General features: G+C 47.3%; 1 protein-coding gene across 2 annotated transcripts in view; it reads left to right on the forward strand.

Moving 5' to 3' along the window:
* syde2 (synapse defective 1, Rho GTPase, homolog 2 (C. elegans)) overlaps positions 1–7,368 on the forward strand; it is an 83,637-nt gene extending 76,269 nt beyond the window's left edge. For both annotated transcript variants that reach the window (XM_063200781.1, XM_063200783.1), the window contains exon 7: positions 3,553–7,368. In XM_063200781.1, coding sequence (XP_063056851.1) covers positions 3,553–4,562 — 1,010 coding nt within the window. In that variant the 3' untranslated portion in view covers positions 4,563–7,368. The remainder of the gene's footprint in view (positions 1–3,552) is intronic.
* The last annotated feature ends 10,132 nt before the right edge of the window (positions 7,369–17,500 follow it).

Below are 17,500 nucleotides of genomic sequence, written 5' to 3' on the forward strand. Positions count from 1 at the left end.
GATGAGATGAGATGAGATGAGATGAGATGAGATATCTTCTGATTAGTTCTGCTGTTGTGCTCTCCATCATTGATGCGGCATGCAGAGGCTTGTCCTCTTCTCTCTCTCTCTCTCTCTCTCTCTCTCTCTCTCTCTCTCTCTCTCTCTCTCTCTCTCTCTCTCTCTCTCTCTCTCTCTCTCTCGTACGCTTGACCTTTCATATCCGGCACGTACCTACTTCGCCTCGCCTCACTCCCGATCTCACATTCCAACTCCACAGCCGTGCGTGTGCGCGTGTGCGTGTGTGTGTGTGTGTACGTGCGTGTGTGTGTGTACGTGTGTGTGTGTGTGTGTGTACATGCGTGTGTGTGTGTGTGCGCGTGTGTGTGTGTACGTGTGTGTGTGTACGTGTGTGTGTGTGTGTGTACATGCGTGTGTGTGTGTGTGTGTGTGTACGTGTGTGTGCGTATGTGTGTGTACGTGCTTGTGTTTGTGAGTGAGCGGTAACCTTGACCTACCTGAAATTCAACACTTTTCTTGCTTTTCTTTTTTTTCGTTCTTTTTTCCCCCTCCGCCGCCGTGACAACCTCACATTTTACGTCTCCCTGTGTCTGCAGTCTTCATGTCTGTTTTTGCGCGGTGCGGCGCTGTGCAGAAGACTAATAGGCAGCCAGAGTGTGAAATTAAAGGCATTCCTGGATTAACCTTAGCCCTCAGACAGCGTGTTTTCTCCGCGGCCTTCACTTTGCACACAGAACGGCAGAGACCTCCCCTTTCACTGAACTGCAGTTATATATGCAGTGTGTGTTTGTTTGTGTGTGTGTATGTGTGTATGTGTGTGCGAGAGAGAGAGAGAGAGAGAGAGAGAGAGAGAGAGAGAGAGAGAGAAAGAGAGAGAGAGAGAGTTCATGTGAGTGGGGGTGGGTTTGTGTGTCATGTGGTCTGTGTTGAAATGTAACTTTCGTCCATCCAGTCCGACAGTGTGAAGCACGTAGCCTACACGTTTTGTTTCATCACAAAAGTATGAGTCCTTGAAGTGTACTCCACCTGATAACACAAACAGAGAGCTACACCGTTTGCGCCAAGAAATAATGAGAACTCATAAACATTTACTCTCCCAAACCCCCCCCCCCCCCCCACACACACACACACACACACACACACGCACACACAGATGTTTATGTAAAAAAAAATTGCCCTGTTGGGTCCGGTAGCTCTTCTATAATTAATGTCTTCCTCATGTGCTTGTAAACTGTCACTGTTACACGTGACTCTGTGTGTGTGGGTGTGTGTCTGTGTCTGTGTCTGTGTCTGTGTCTGTGTCTGTGTCTGTGTCTGTGTCTGTGCTTGACATTGGTAGGCATGTTGCAGGTGGTCACAGTATGATGTTCATCCAAAAGTTATGCCACAATTCTCAGTGGGCCTTGCTCTGTGTAGAATACATGTCATACATGTGAGTTACATGCACACGTTACTGTGTGTGTGTGTGTGTGTGTGTGTGTGTATGTGTGTGTGTGTGCGTGTGCGTGCGTGTGTGCGCGTGTGTGTGTGTGTGTGTGTGTGCGTGTGTGTTCAGAACAGGTGGTAAGAGGGCAATCACGCTATGGCAGAACTAGGGTAGCAGAACAACAGCTAAAAGAGGCAACGAGAGAAGGAGAAGGAGGAAGTTAGGATGACAAGAAGGAATAGAAAAATGGAAGTGTGAGAACAGACCTGGAGGAGAGCGGGAGGTGGAGACAAGAGTACGAAGGTTGAGAGGGTAGAACGAGAGAGTAGTAGAGGAGAAAGGGAGGAGGAGAAAAAAGGAAGGAAAATAGTGGAGGAGGAGGAGGAGGAGGAGGAGGAGGAGGAGGAGGAGGAGGAGGAGGGTGTGTGCAGGGTGGTGAGGCCCGTGGGTATTTTTAGTCAGTCAAGGCCGGCTGGGCTGTGTAGTGTGAGAGGCAGTAGAGTAGTACACCCCACTATGTGGTGAACGCAAGGCCATGCCTGCCTGGCCCGTCCCTGAAGAGAAAAACTTTGGCCTCTTCTTCTTCTCTCCTCTCCTCCCTCTCTCCTCTCCTCTCTCTCATCCCTCTCTCCTCTCTACTCTGGTGAACGCATGGCCATGCCAGGCCCATCCCTCTCCTCCCTCTCTCATCCCTCTCTCATCCCCATGTCAGGCCCGGCCCTTCTCTCCTCCTCTCTCTTCCCTCTCTCCTCCTCTCCTCTCTGGTCTTTCCCTTAAGAGAAAAACCCTTGCCTCTTCTCTCCTCTTTTCTCCTCTTTTCTCCTCTCTCTACTCGCTCTATCGCCCTCGCTCTCTCTCTCTCTCTCTCTCTCTCTCTCTCTCTCTCTCTCTCTCTCCTTCTGCTGTCTGTCCCTCCGTGGGTGGGGAGTTTTCAAGGTTACAGCCTCAATCCCAGTTTAACCTTTTAGAGAACTCCCTTTTGGCAGGGTGCCTTTGAAAAACCGCAGCAAAAAAAACAAAAAAACACACACACTGTAACTTAACTCAGCTTAGGGAGAGGAGTCACTGTGCTACTTTTCTAACTTTGTAACATCTTTGCATGTGACAAGTCAAGGCCCATCTTTTCCTATCAAAAAGAAGTAAGCCTACCACAGAAGCATCATTATTTCGTGTCTCGGTAAATAGTAAACGTAACAGTAAGTTGTTTAAATCCAATTCACCCGTGTGTGTCCTTGATGCATTTTTGTACAGTGTGTTGGGGTAGGGCTTTCGTTGTTCATTTTTTGTCATGTTTTTAATGATTTGCAGTAGGATCCCGCTAACGCATGGACTCTACTGTAGGTCCAACAGTTGTGAACAGGGCAGGTAACTGGTCCATGCGTGTGTTTGAGTGCTCCTACCCATACAAGGCTGAAGTGTGTCTCCCTCTTTTTTTCTTTTTCTTGCTAAAGCAATTATAGACAGACATTTTCAGATTTCTAATCAAGTCTTTCATGTACAGAATGCCTCCTCTTTGTGTGTTGAAGGTTTTTTTTTTTGGTTTGTGGTGAAGTTGATTATTAGTGGATTGGTGGAGAATCTCTTTGGATAGTACAGTCTCCACAGGCATGCACAGGGCTGCTTTTGGCTGAGTGTCTCAAACACAATGCTGGTGTGTCGTGGAGTGTGTGTGCTCCCTCATTCACTTCTGATTGTGTGTGCGTGTGTGTGTGTGTGTGTGTGTGTGTGTGTGTGTGTGTGTGTGTGTGTGTGTGTGTGTGTGCGTGCGTGCGTGCGTGCGTGCGTGTGTGCGTGTGTGCGTGTGTGTGTGTGTGTTTTGGTTGTCTGTGATGCATCTGCTGCAACTATGAAACTGCAGCACATCAGTCAAGCACTTAACATCCATCAGAACGCTTCTCACTACTTGCGTGGCCACTTTCAACCGTGTGCTGTTTTTGCATTGTGTGTGCAAACGTATATTCATATTTGTGAGTAAATTTGTGCTTGTAATGTATACCTTGTACAGCCAATCAGTACTCACCTTTCCTCTCCTCTTTCTCTCTCTCTCTCTCTCTCTCTCTCTCTCTCTCTCTCTCTCTCTCTCTCTCTCTCTCTCTCTCTCTCCCCTCTTCTCCTCTATCTTCCAGTGGTGGATGCAAATTCAAAGACCTCCACAGCCCCGGAGGCAGAGTCCCCATCACCAGCTCCCGGCGAGGTCTCCCAACAGCTGCCTATCGCCACCTCCACCACCACCTCTGCCGCCCCCTTGCGCAGGAGGAAGGAACGGCCCCAGGTGCTTAACCTCTCGGAGGCGGAGATGGCCAACGTGCTGCGGCCCAAAGGAGGCCGCCTGGACAGCCCCAGCAACCGCTACGCCGGCGACTGGAGCGGCTGTCAGGAGAACTACTTCCCCATCACAACGCCCCCTAGCAGTGGCCAGGAGAACTACTTCCCCACCGCCACAGCGCTCCCTGATGTCAAGGGGGAGGCGGATTATGATGACGTGCCGTCTGAGGAGACAGCAGGAGGAGAGCAGGAGGGACGTGAAGAGGAGGAGGGAAGGGAGGCTGAAGAGGAGGGCAGAGGCCACGAGAGGAGGCCTGTGGAGCTGGAGGTGGAGGCACAGGAGGAGGAGGAGAAGATGGAGGAGATGGCGGTGAAGGAGGTGGAGCAGGAGGTGGAGAAGACAAACTCGACAGAGCTGGTGGTGGAGCCCGAGAGGTTCAAGGAGGTGGAGGCAGAGGCAGAGGCCAAGACTCACGAAGAGTTAGAGTTGGATGGAGAAGGAGAGCAAGATGAGGTGGAGGAGGAGGTGGAACCGGAGGAGCAGGAAGAGGAGGAGGAAGAGGACAGTGGAAGGAGGGTTCTCATGCAAAGCCCTTGGGACGAGCGACGGAACTGTGAGCACATTCTCCTGGGAGACGAAGATCTGTTGGAGGAGGACCACCACCGTCATCATCACCATCACCATAACGAGCACAGGGAGGAGCACTTGGCCAAAGAGCACGCCCACTACCAGGCCTACATGAAGATCCAGGACATGAGCCCCGTGCTGAGCAACCGGGTCAACCTCAAGGACCTGCAGGAGAGCATCGACATCCTCATCGGCAACCTGGAGCGCGAGCTCAACAAGAACAAGCTCAATGTGGGCTACTGACCTGCTACCAGGACGGTCTAAACAAGCCCAACGTGGGCTACTGACCTGAAATCCAGGCCTATCAAGCCTGTCGTGCTCAGTCTAAACTCAATACAGGCAACTGACCAGCCTATCAAACCTGCCCATGCTCAATACAACAAGTTCAATGTGGGCCACTGACCTATCAGGCCTATCAAGGCTTCTCATTGTCTGTCTAAACAAGTTGAATATGGGCTACTGTCTGGCTTGCCCATGCTCAATAACACAAGCTCGATTTGGGATACAGACTGTTCTATGGAGCTTGTCCATGCCCAGTGTCAACAAGCTCAATATGGCCTAATGACTTGGCTATCCCAGCTCGAGAACAAACAAGCCCAATGTGTCCTATTGATGGCCAATCCAAGCTCAACGAAAGCTCAGAACGAGTTTAGCATGGGCTACTGACTGTCCCATCCGAGCTGGGTAAAACTAGCTTGGTGTGGGATACAGACTAGGCTGGAGAGGCTCTTAGTCCATGTGGTCATATGTTTAGTGAATAATTTCACTATCTGGGTTTTTTGGGAGAGGCTGTGAAACCCTTGGTAATGACACCCTCACCACCATCATCAGTATATCTGAATTAAAGGTACCTGTTCTCCTATGAGACTTAAAAAAAGAAAAAAAACTCTGTGTACGAAAACTGTGAGGTCTGGCACTTCTTGCTTCAAGCCCATTGTATTTTAGTTCTCACCAGTCAACAGACATTCCTTGATTGTTTTTTTTGTCGCATGTGTTCGTTTGCATTAGTCATTGTCGGAGGTTTTTTTGCTTGTTTATTGCTGTTTCTGTCAACATGTGTCTATTTTCGTCGTTCTTTCTTCTTATTAGAAGAACCCATTGACCCCAAGGGGTGTAAAGGTGCCTTAATTGTGTGAAGGTGGTACTTAAGGCAGCACAAGAGAGCTTTTATTTTTTATTCGTTCATTTGTTTGTTTGTTTGTTTTGTTTAATTTTTTCAGTGGAGGTACTGTGTGCTACATTATTGTTGTAAACCAATGCACTTACATGGCAGATTTGATTCTTAATTTTGAGAGGTATCTACACATACAGGGAGGGCATCAGCAAGAGAGGAGCGCCCCCCTGCCCTTGCTACCAACACTGAAATGAAACAGTGACGCTAATGCTAGCCATAGAGCAGGGAACTGTATTGGGAGGAAAATGTACTTACGTACAGTATGTTAGCACACGTTAGCGAATTGGAACTTAGCTCGCAACACGAGCTAACACTAACAGCCTTTCAGGCCAACTGTAGGCTACGTGAGCACAAGGGTCTAATGTAATATGGGAGTCTTTATTTCAAGGCAAAAAATTAAAGGGGAAAAAACAACATCCTGAAAAAAATGGTAGTGAATCTGACTGAACGTGTTAAAAGATCTTTCATGTCTACTTTTTCTATCCTCCATTTTGTTTATCATTTTTTAAAGGAATCGTCTTGTAGATTGTGAAACACAAGACTGAAACCTCACAGGCATAGTGCCTGCAAAATTTGTATTGATTCTCCTAGAAATAGTTACTGTGGTCAAGATTTCATTTAGAAAACATGATCACTACCTAAATTAATAACAAACACTTTCTTTTCCTTGTCAGAAAATCCAGGTATACAAGATGATCAGTATTTAACAGATATATGTGTACATAAATATATAAAAAATTGTATTTGGAGTATATATTTTTTTTCGACAGCTTATATTTACATACGTGCATATTTAATTGTTCTCAGTTACCTTGTAGTATTGAATCTGTGGATCAGTACCTGTCATATTAATAATCATGCCGCTTTCCCCTAAAGCTACCTTGACACATCGTAATTGTGCTGGACTGTAAAACGCAAATTCAAGTCGTGAAAAGGACACAAGAGAGAATACGCATGTCTATTCCACAGACAAGACTTCAAATGTTGGCGTCATTGCTTGTATATATCTGGAATGCATTTTGTAGAGACATCCCCAGTTGGTCTGGTGTTGTGTTCATATTTGTGTTGTTGTTCATGTCGTTATGGTGCAGAATGTCACTTGGTCAAAAGCTTTACATTTGAATATCTATGTGTGTCTTAAGCTCCCCACCAACCCCCGACCTGCCCCTTCTCTCTTGTCCCACCCTCACCCCACTCACTTACTAAGGTAGCGGTTGAGTCTGGCCCACGTCTCAGCCAGGCCTGGGCCAGACACTACCCAGTGTGATGCAGCCATGGACTCTGCTGATCACATGACTTGGCTCTAAGGTCCACACAATGGGTTTCTCCTTTGGGCAGCTGCCATTGGATGGAACAGTGCAAAAAAAAAACTCACTGGGAAACAAATACATCAAAATAATAATGATGATGATATATTTTGCACACTCCAGTGCATTGTAAAAAGCTACGAAATTCACTGTGGGTTTTTGGACGGTGCTGTTAGCCATTTTGTTTTGCTTAATACTGTGACTTGTTGCGGGCCCGGCTCGATGTCTCCTTGTCATGGGCCTGGCGGATGCGGTACACGAGCTCTGTGACGGTCGGTCCCCTGCAGGGCTGCCATTGTCCTGGCGGGGTGGAAAGTGGACACTGTGAGCTGCTGCTGCTGCTGCTGCCTTTGTTTTTCAAAAGCATTCCTTCATCCCTACCGCACTTCCTCCTTCTGGCCCCCCACCCCCTCCCAAAACTCCCCATTCATATTCTACAAGCATACAGTGTAGCGAACTGCTCCCCCCCCCCCCCCGCTTGCATTTTAATACATTGGGAGTCTCAATATGATCCCATGAGCATGTCACTAAACGAAATGTTACTTTGTACTGCTATGGAGAAATGTATGGTCACATTAAAGTATATAAATATATATATATTTCACATGTTATCTGACTGGTTCTTCTCTTTTCTTCCGACAGTTCAATATGTCATTGCCTTTTGCTCAAATATTCATAACGTAATGAAGTTTGTGGTTAATGGTTTCCTGCCTTGTGTAGTTTTTTTGTATTAGTAAGGAAGAAAAGAAATGTTGCAAAGTCTACTCAACCTTACATAAGCCAGAGGTCTTCAAAGAAGTTATGTGTGATGTCTTATCACATGCCCAATGACGGATTACTCCACAGGCCTATTGGGCCCAGGCCCAGAGGCCCAACAGCCAAGAGGGCCCTGAAGCCCAAGCCTCCGCACTACATAAACACTTACTAATATTAGTCTATATGTATGTTCTCATGTTGTGTTACAACTACCGTATTTTAAACATTTCCTGGGGTATAAACCCACCGAACCCCCAACAATGAAGGCTCTCTAGCACGAACCTCACAATGCTATCAAGGGGGGTCCTTTCTTGTTGTCTGGGGCCAGGGGCCCATGTAGTCATACGCCGTCCCTGCACATGCCAGTTAGACTCGTGGCTCTGTACCATAAACACACACCTCCGTATCAGAGGACATGATAACACGCCACGCTCGTCTGCTCCGCATGCCATGCCATCACTCGTCCCGGGTGTTAAGCACACCTAATTCAGGTGCTCGTGCCACAAAGCTCCCCTTGGATTTTCCATGACCCCAGTTGGAGAACATTTGAAAACTGTTATTAAGTCACCTGCCCGTGGCAGGGGCGGGTAGGGTGGGGGGTTTGGGGTTCGTTACCCGTGTGTGAAGGGAATGTCCTAGTCCTACTTTATGCACTGAGCTTCGGCTCCTCTGGGGGCTTTCCTCCCTTGTTGAGACTTCACACACACAAACACACACACACACACACACACACACACACACACACACACACACACACACACACACACACACACACACACACACACACACACACACACACACACACACACACACACACACACACACACACACACACACATTCATTGAGGTGATAAAAGTTAAATAGCAACCACAGACTTCACTACATATGTGGAATGAGTGGCTCCAGGCATAGTGCTGTTGTCTTCGCAGCTCTTGATGTCAATGCACATGACTGAGGTGTATAGTACAGTATGTTCTCTATAATACAGTGATGGATATGTTACGAGCAGAGAGTGTGCTTCGCGTGCCGAAGTTTACAGTTGAATGGATAATGGTTTATGGCTCTGACATGTGTGCTCGTGGGGGATAAAGATCCCCACGTGGCCCAACATGCCATGTGAAGTCCCCTCACCCCTGAAGAACACACTCACATCATAATTTCACACAGCCAGCACAGATTTCACACGGTTCAAGTTTGACTTACATTCTGGGGGCGCTGCGGCGCAGCGCGCTAAGCCCCCCACATTTGGGCTTGCATGCCCACGGGGACCACGGTTCGAGTCCTGCCGGGGTCATTTCCCGATCCCACCCCGTCTCTCTGTCCCACTCGCTTCCTGTCACCATCTCAGACTGTCCTATCAAATAAAGGCACAAAAGCCCCTAAAAAATATATATATTTAAAAAAAAAAAAGTTTGACTTACATTCTTGCCCGCCGAAGAAAAGCAGCACCTCATTGCAGACTGAGTCCTGAGACTACAAGGGAAAGAACGTCAAACTTTGAAGTTCACATGACATAGCACTAAGAAAACTGTCTTATCAAGAGTAACAGACAGTGAGTCAATTATGTGGATGTGCGGGGATGTTGTCATGGGAGCAAAAAGCGGTAAGACAGGGGAGTAGGGAAGAGAAGAGTATAATTTATTAATCCTGAGTAGCATACATACATGAATACAGAATACAAAAGACATTACACACGTCATTACACATTATTAACCATACATACATTGACATACATTCAACAAAAGGCAGACCTCTCTCTCTCTACCACACACACACAAACACACGCACGCATGCACGCACACGCACGCATGCACGCACACGCACGCACGCACGCGCGCACGCACACACACACACACACACACACACACACACACACACACACACACACACCTATTGGCTACCCAATAGGATTCAACGTTTTGCCCATCTAATCACAACACTGAACCTCTAATCACATGCAATGGTGTCAAACAGGGGGAGAAAACCCTGACTCATTCTTAGGGCCCAGCCCACCTGGGGGGCCCACCAGGGGGCCCTCCTATGGAAAAGGTTCCATGGAAAGTGTTTTTGGGGGGCCCATGAAAGAGGTTGTTCCTGGGGCCCCAAATTTGGTGCTACGCCCCTGATCACATGTACAAATCTGAGCACAGGTGCCAATGTCTATGCAAGTTGTAAATTCGTAAATATGAACACTGGGGGGGTCCATATCTGAATAACCACCTTACTGGTAGATACTGAATTCAGACGACATTCTAAAGTCTGTTGAGGCATTGACCCCATTGTGTGAGTGTGTGTGTGTGTGTGTGTGTGTGTGTGTGTGTGTGTGTGTGTGTGTGTGTGTGTGTGTGTGTGTGTGTGTGTGTGTGTGTGTGTGTGTGTGTGTGTGTGTGAGTGTGTTTGTGTGTGTGTGTGTGTGTGTGTGTGTGAATGTGTGTGTGTGTGTGTGTGTGTGTGTGTGTGTGTGTGTGTGTGTGTGTGTGTGTGTGTGTGTGTGTGTGTGTGTGTGTGTGTGTGTGTGTGTGTGTGTGTGTGTGTGCCCGCACGCGTGCGTGTTGTTTTCAGGCAGGAAAACTCTTGCTTACAGTACAGCACTGTGCGACTGCAGCAGTAGGCGCACCTGGGGGAGAGCCAAGGCAGCGGCGCGCTGACTGGAGCTGAGTGGAGCTGAGCAGCACAGCACTGAGCAGCACTGAGCAGCGAGACCTCCGTCTGGCCCTGCAGGCCACTTGCGGATTATGTTCTCGGGGGTATTAATTAAAAGAGACAAATTGGAGCATTTTCATTTTCGTCTTGTCACTGATCGCTGCCCAAAGCAGATTAGGGCTCGTAGATTAATAGGCTACACGCTGACTGGAGAGGCAAAGAAAAGCGAACACAGCGGAGCGGCGCACAGCAGAGCAGAGAAGGCATGGCCTGTACAGTAATAGAGGAGGTAGAGAGAGAGAGAGAGAGAGAGAGAGAGAGAGAGGGAGAGGGAGGGAGAGGGAGAAAGAAAGAAAGAGAGAGAGAGGGAGAGGGAGGGGAAGGATAAGCCCCTGTAATTGCTGGGAACTTTTCCTCCGCTCTCCTCCTCTTGCAGGAAGGCATTCCATACATCCAGTGTCCCTCAGTAGTCCCCGCCATTAATCGCCTTTCATAATTATCGACAGAAGAAACCATCCGCCGCTTTTTGATGTTCTTTTTTGATGTTCTTGATGTTTCTTTTTTCAAAGTTCTGCGGCTGAGGCTGAGGCTCTGTAGCAGGGATCCGACCTGAGTTCTTGGCATGCCATCAGAGGGGCTGCTGCCTGCTGCCGAGGGACGGGTCGTGCCTATCTTTGACAGCGCATTGACAGACGCTTCTGGTGGCACTGTCTAGGTCTGTCAGACTCTGCGCTGCGCTTAGATCTCCGATGACGGCACACACACGCACACACAATGCGTGCGTGCACACACACTTGCGCACACACACAAATGCAACATAGTAGAGCAGGCATAGTGAAACATAGTAGAAGCATGTACAGTAGCACATGATGCCTACAGGAAGTTCGTGGAGCTGGTTGACGAGGTTGTTCTTAATGGCGAAGCCCACACCGTGGATTCGCACAGTAGCACATATACACATGCACACACACGCACACACACACGCACACACAAACACACACCAGGCACACAGAAACAGATGCGCACGTATGCACACACATACAGTACACATGCATGGTGGTCTATACGTCATCCCGTCCTGCTCTGCAGCAGTGTCAGTCAGGACTAGTGCATTTCATTTTAATGGGCCTAATCCTCTTCTACTGTGCCTGCGGAGGAGCCTGGGCAACTTCCACACAAAGACCAGACACCACCAGCTGGGTCGCCATAGGACCTTTTGTGGGCTGGTTATGTGTGTGTGTGTGTGTGTGTGTGTGTGTGTGTGTGTGTGTGTGTGTGTGTGTGTGTGTGTGTGTGTGTGTGTGTGTGTGTGTGTGTGTGTGTGTGTGTGTGTGTGTTTGCATGTGTGCGTGCGTGTGTGATTGCGTGTGTCATTATTGTGTGTGTGTGCTGCGACAGAGAGAATAAGAATGTGCATTGTGTATGTACCGCATGTGTGTGTGCATACCACGTGTACATTGTGTGTGTGCCTGTGTGTATGCACATCTACACAGTGTGTGTGTGTGTGTGTTTGTGTGTGTGTGTGTGTGTGTTTGCGTCAGTACAGTGTGTGTGTGTGTGTGTGTGTGTGTGTGTGTGTGTGTGTGTGTGTGTGTGTGTGTGTGTGTGTGTGTGTGTGTGTGTGTGTGTAGGAGTGAATAAATGTGCCCCACAATAGAGCTTGTGTGTAGTGTGACAGCTGTGCTGTTCCGATTATGGCTGCGGTTCACAGGTGGGTCACCCCCCACCATACAACTCTATAGGCTCGCTATATAAAACCAAAATAAACCAAAAATAAGCTAAAGAATATTCCATTTGTTAGGAACTGTATTATGATCATATTGCGTCTCTGAAAATCAATACTGTTATCGTTATTTTGCAAATCCCAGTGGGGCACTTACTCACAGACCTAGACTATTGTGAAAGAAAAAATAGTGAGGCACAATCCATGTAAATTCTCTGGGAAAGAGAGATATATCACTGTTCATGCTTGGTGGATGTTTTGTGTGTCTTGGACTGTGGTTTATTAATTACCCACAATGCACAAGGAGAAAAAGGGGCACTTGACGCTGCAGTACTTTAGTCAATGGGGCCATCTCAATGCCAACTGTTAGAACCCTTGTTAGGACGTGAAATGCCTGGTGATTAGATACTCCACGGAGTTCACCAAAGAGTATCCAATCACTGGGTGTTTCACGTCCTAGCAAGGCTAGAACACTGGACATTGAGAAATAGCCAATGTCAAAATCCAAGGCAGCAGCATCATCGCTTTCTTCACATTATGTTGCAGAGATGTGGATCAATCAGAATTACATTTCTCCCTGTCCCATTTATAAACAAGACGAGACAAACAAAAGTGTAAAAGACCAGCTGGTCAATGGAAATGGCCATGGGCACAATAAATACTGTGCTCTGTATCTACCCTGTCTGAACGTAGCGTAAGTGTACAGACATAACCTACATATAACACCATAGGCCTACCTTACTACTGCAGTAACCGAATGAATGAATGGTGCTAAATACTACAAAGTACTTGGCAGTACATCATGGTGCAGTCAGGGCAGGTCCAATAGAGAGCTCCTACAGTAAGTTTGATGTCAGTCTGTGAGATCTGATCATCCTAAAAATAAATCAGCTTTGCGGTGATGCACAGACTTCATCTCGCTTATGCAATTCACTCTCGCCGTGTCTGCAAATCCATGACTTTATTTAGTTTAAGCCGATGGTGCTGCAATGTCACAGCTTTACAGTAGTATGTTTGGCACCATTGAACCAGAATTAGAGACATGTTCTACAAGCGCCGGGCGTGGGTACTTACAATAGGATTACACGTTTAAACCTCTTAATATGGACATGCAATTCTAAAATCAAACACATCAAAACACATCAAAATTGGAAATGTAAAGTAAGCTGTGAGATAAAGTTAGGACAAATTACATTAAAAAATCCCAACAGGCTCTCCTCTTTTGTGAGGTCCAAGGTTAAAGATGCAGTCTAAGCTTGTTGGTTTTTGGATACACATTTAACTCAATTCTGAATCAATCTCCATTCCAATACTACAGTGTAGCTATAGGTAGGTGGGTACTAACATGTTACACACACTTTACTTTTTGTGATACAGCTGCATTGGATGAACTTGAGGCAGTCCAAACAAGTTTCTGAATAGAGAGGGGCTTTTTGTAAGTGAGAGGATTCATTTTTGTTATTTAGAGCAGTGCTAGAACGTTTTGACGTTCACATGTCTTCATCAAAGTCAATTTTTGTTGTCAATTTTTACCTTGTTTTTCTGTTTGAGTATAAACTTGAACGGATTGCTAAAGGATTAGCTAGATAGAGGATTAAGCTCAACAATTAGCTAACACTGACAAAACTGACAAGCTATGTCAGAAAAAAAACAACAAAGAAAACCTGGTAACAAAAGAGCTGTCAGGCAGACTGCCAAGTCCCTCACACGCACGCACGCACGCACGCGCGCACGCACGCGCGCACACACACACACACACACACACACACACACACACACACACACACACACACACACACACACACACACACACACACACACACACACACACACACACACACACACACACACACACCACCTCCCCTCCTCTTCATCTCTGCGTGCCTTCACACTGATGTTGTGTTTGGGGCTGTGGTGTCATGTGCCGTTTCACGCGAGCGAGAGCTGTGGCCACACGGCACGTCAGGGGCACTTGGGTTTATGCAGATAGAGGGCAGGAGGGCGTGATTTCATATGTGTGTGTGTGTGTGTGTGTGTGTGCGTGTGTGTGTCTGCAGGCATATGTATGGGCTGGCTAGGGTGGGGGTCTTGGCTCTGAGAGAAGAGTGGGGGGAAATATTCTAAAACACCACAACATGTGGCACATGTGCAAAGTGAAGTCCATCCCCCGTCCCCCTCCCTTTGAACAACCCCCCAAAACACACACACACACACACACACACACACACACACACACACACACACACACGCACACGCACACGCGCACACACAGGCACACCCTCCCCTATCCCCTTGTGAGGAGAGGAGAGAAGGGGAGAGGCGAGGCGAGGCGAGGCGGCACAATAGCGCAGCAATGGCTTCATTGGACAGGCCAGATTTACGGCCCCACTGGCCAGCACCTGCTCACATTGTTTCCCAGGATTTGAAAACCTCGAGAGGGGTGATAAAACAGGAATGTGCACTCAAGCCCTCTCTCCTCACTGCCTTCCCAAACACAGGCACACAGGCACACAGGCACACAGGCGCAGACACACACACACACACACACACACACACACACACACACACACACACACACACACACACACACACACACACACACACACACACACACACAAACACACACACACCCCCGCAAACACACAAACACACAGTTTTGTCTCTCTCTCTCAAACACAGGCGCACACACACAGACACACACAGACACACACAGACACAGAGACACACACAGAGACACACACAGACACACACACACAAACACACACAATATGTTCTCACCAATCCCCTTGGCCAAATTCAATGTCGCAGGAACTTGAGCATTGGACAGATGTCTGGTCAGAAAAGAGTCCTTTGGGACCGTGATGTGATGTGAGAAATCAAAGCGTGGACAATCTGGGTTGGCAACATGATTTTCCATTTAGTCATTGGGGCGATGAGTCATAGCCTTAGGAGTCAGGGGGACAAAACCAGATGATCCCTTCCCTGGCCACGCTAGCCTGGGTATCTACACATTGACAGAACACCATAGTCGCAAAAGTGGGCGTGTTTTTGAAAGACCAGTCAAAAATTGGCACACTCAGTTATTTTTGCTGATTGAACATGTCGACACAAATTTATGTATAAATTAGATTGGTTTAGATTTGGTTATAGCTTGGCTTTAAAGCAACACTACATATTTTTTTCAACTTAAAATAATGATTCCAATGATTTTTGTTGATTGAACATGTTGACACTAATTTATGTATAAATTTGATTCAGTTAAAGGCTTGCTTTAAAACAACACTTGGTGGTTCTTTCTTAAAATAATGATTGCAAAATCATTTCAGGCACTCATCATCAAGTTGTATCTGGGTGAGATTGAGAGTGAATTAGATGCGAGTTTGCAGGAGCAGGTTGCACCAGTCTGTGGATCAAGTGAAACATAAGAAAGACATCTGTGGGATGACAGGTGCGTTAGTGATGCTTTAACACGCACATATGCTTACACACACAGACTCACACACATGCACGCACACACACACAGAAACACTGCGCGCACACGCGTGCGCAGTGCGCACACACACAAACACACACAAACACACACACACACACACACACACACACACACACACACACACACACACACACACACACACACACACACACAGAGAAAATGAGCCTGCCGAGGGCCAGAGACAGACAGACAGACAGACAGACAGACACACACACGCACACACACACAGAAAAAGAGCAGGAGAGAAAGAGCAGATGGAAAGAGTGAAGTCAGCCGAGGTGTTTCATCTGGTCAGAGCAGTCACTTCCTATCTGACCTGTTTAACGGTTGGTCATTACCTCCCTCTCTCTCTCTGTCCCTCCATCCCAGCCAGCCTCTTCACCTGTCTCTCACTTTCTTTATCTCCGTCTCTCTGGGTGGATTCCAATATGCAGACTCCCGTCCTCCCTTGCTCACTTGCCTCCTCGTGCCCTTATGATGACGTCACCGAAAATAGAATTGTATTTCAAAATCTCATAAAAGCAATGTCATTTTCTAATGTCATTCTCTCATTTGCAAACGGGATGGTGAATAGTGAAGAATAGTCCCCAAAAAATTGTTGTGTCTAGGCTGACAGCGGGGAAAGGTAATTGTTTTCTCCACGGAGGCGGGGCGTCAGCAAAATGCGAGGCCACAAGCCCAGACCGAGGAGGGAGTCCGCATATTGGAATCCACTCTCTGTCTCTCTTCCTGTCTCCGCCCATCTTCTTATCTGTCTCTCTAATTTTCTTGCTTTTCATGTCCTCCTCTGTGTCTATCTATTTTTCCCTCTCATCCTTTGCCAATTTCTCTCTGTCTTTTTCCTTGTTCACTCTCGATTCCCTTCTCTCTACATTTTCTCATCCTCTTGCCATTTCTGTTTCCCTCGCTCCTCTCCTCTCCCTCCCGTCTGTCTGCGTCCCTCTCATCACACTCTCATCACGGCATCTGACCTACTGAGTGAAACTTGGCAACAGGCAGCAGCTGCCTACTGCATAATGCCCCCAAACCACCTCCACCCTCCTCGCCTACACACCCCGCCTTCACCTCTGCCCCCCAAACTACCCTCCCATACACTACACGCCTCCTGCTCCACTCTTCTACACCCTCCTTCACCCATCCACCCCTCCTCCAACTACTCTACACACCTCCCACACCTACCTGTGTGAAGTTGGCACCCCATATGTTGCAAATATGAATTAAAAGTATTTTAATTTGTTTGTGCATCGTTTGTGCACGATTGTGCAGGCAAAATGAGCGTTTGTGCACGAACTGTCTTTAAGTCATTTTACTTTTAAGATTTAAATAACATAAATAAAATAGCGAAGGCAAACAAAATAACGTACAAATGGTTTGTGCTCAAACATTCATTTTCCCCACACACTCATGCACAAACGAAGCACAAACAATTCCAAGCATTTTTGAGTAATTTGAATGTTAACGGGTGCCGCGCCACCTACTTCCAAAAAATGTAAAGTTAAATGATATAAAAACGGTTTGTGCACAAACGTTAATTTTGCCTGCACAATCATGCACAAACAAAGCACAAACGTTTCCAACCATTTTTGAGTTATTTGGATGTTAATGGGGTGCTGAGTAACCTAAGGTCAATTTTGCCTGCACAATCGTGCACAAACGATGCACAAACAAATCAAAACATTTGTATGCATATTTTCAACATATGGGGTGCCAACCTCACACAGGTCCCACACCTCCCTTTCAAAGTCCACCTCCTCGAACTAGCGTCTCCTACACCTCTTCCTCCACCCCTCCAACTCTCCTCCTCAAACTACCCTCCCTTCCAGCTACGGCATCTCCTCCTGCTCCAACTACACCTCTAGGGTGAGTTTCTCAAAAGAGAAGTTGTTAGCCTATTAGCAACTTCGGTAGTTGCCAATGGGAAAATGCATTGAAAACAACAAAGTAGCTAATGTAGCAAGCAACTTTGGTTTTGAGAAATTCACCACTGATCTAACTAACCCCCCCAAATCCACCCACCACTCCCACAGCCCTCCAATTCCTCTCCTCATCCCCACCACATTATTCAACCCACCACCCTATCCACC

This window comes from Engraulis encrasicolus, chromosome 6 (assembly GCF_034702125.1).
Source record: "Engraulis encrasicolus isolate BLACKSEA-1 chromosome 6, IST_EnEncr_1.0, whole genome shotgun sequence".
Taxonomy (NCBI): domain Eukaryota; kingdom Metazoa; phylum Chordata; class Actinopteri; order Clupeiformes; family Engraulidae; genus Engraulis; species Engraulis encrasicolus.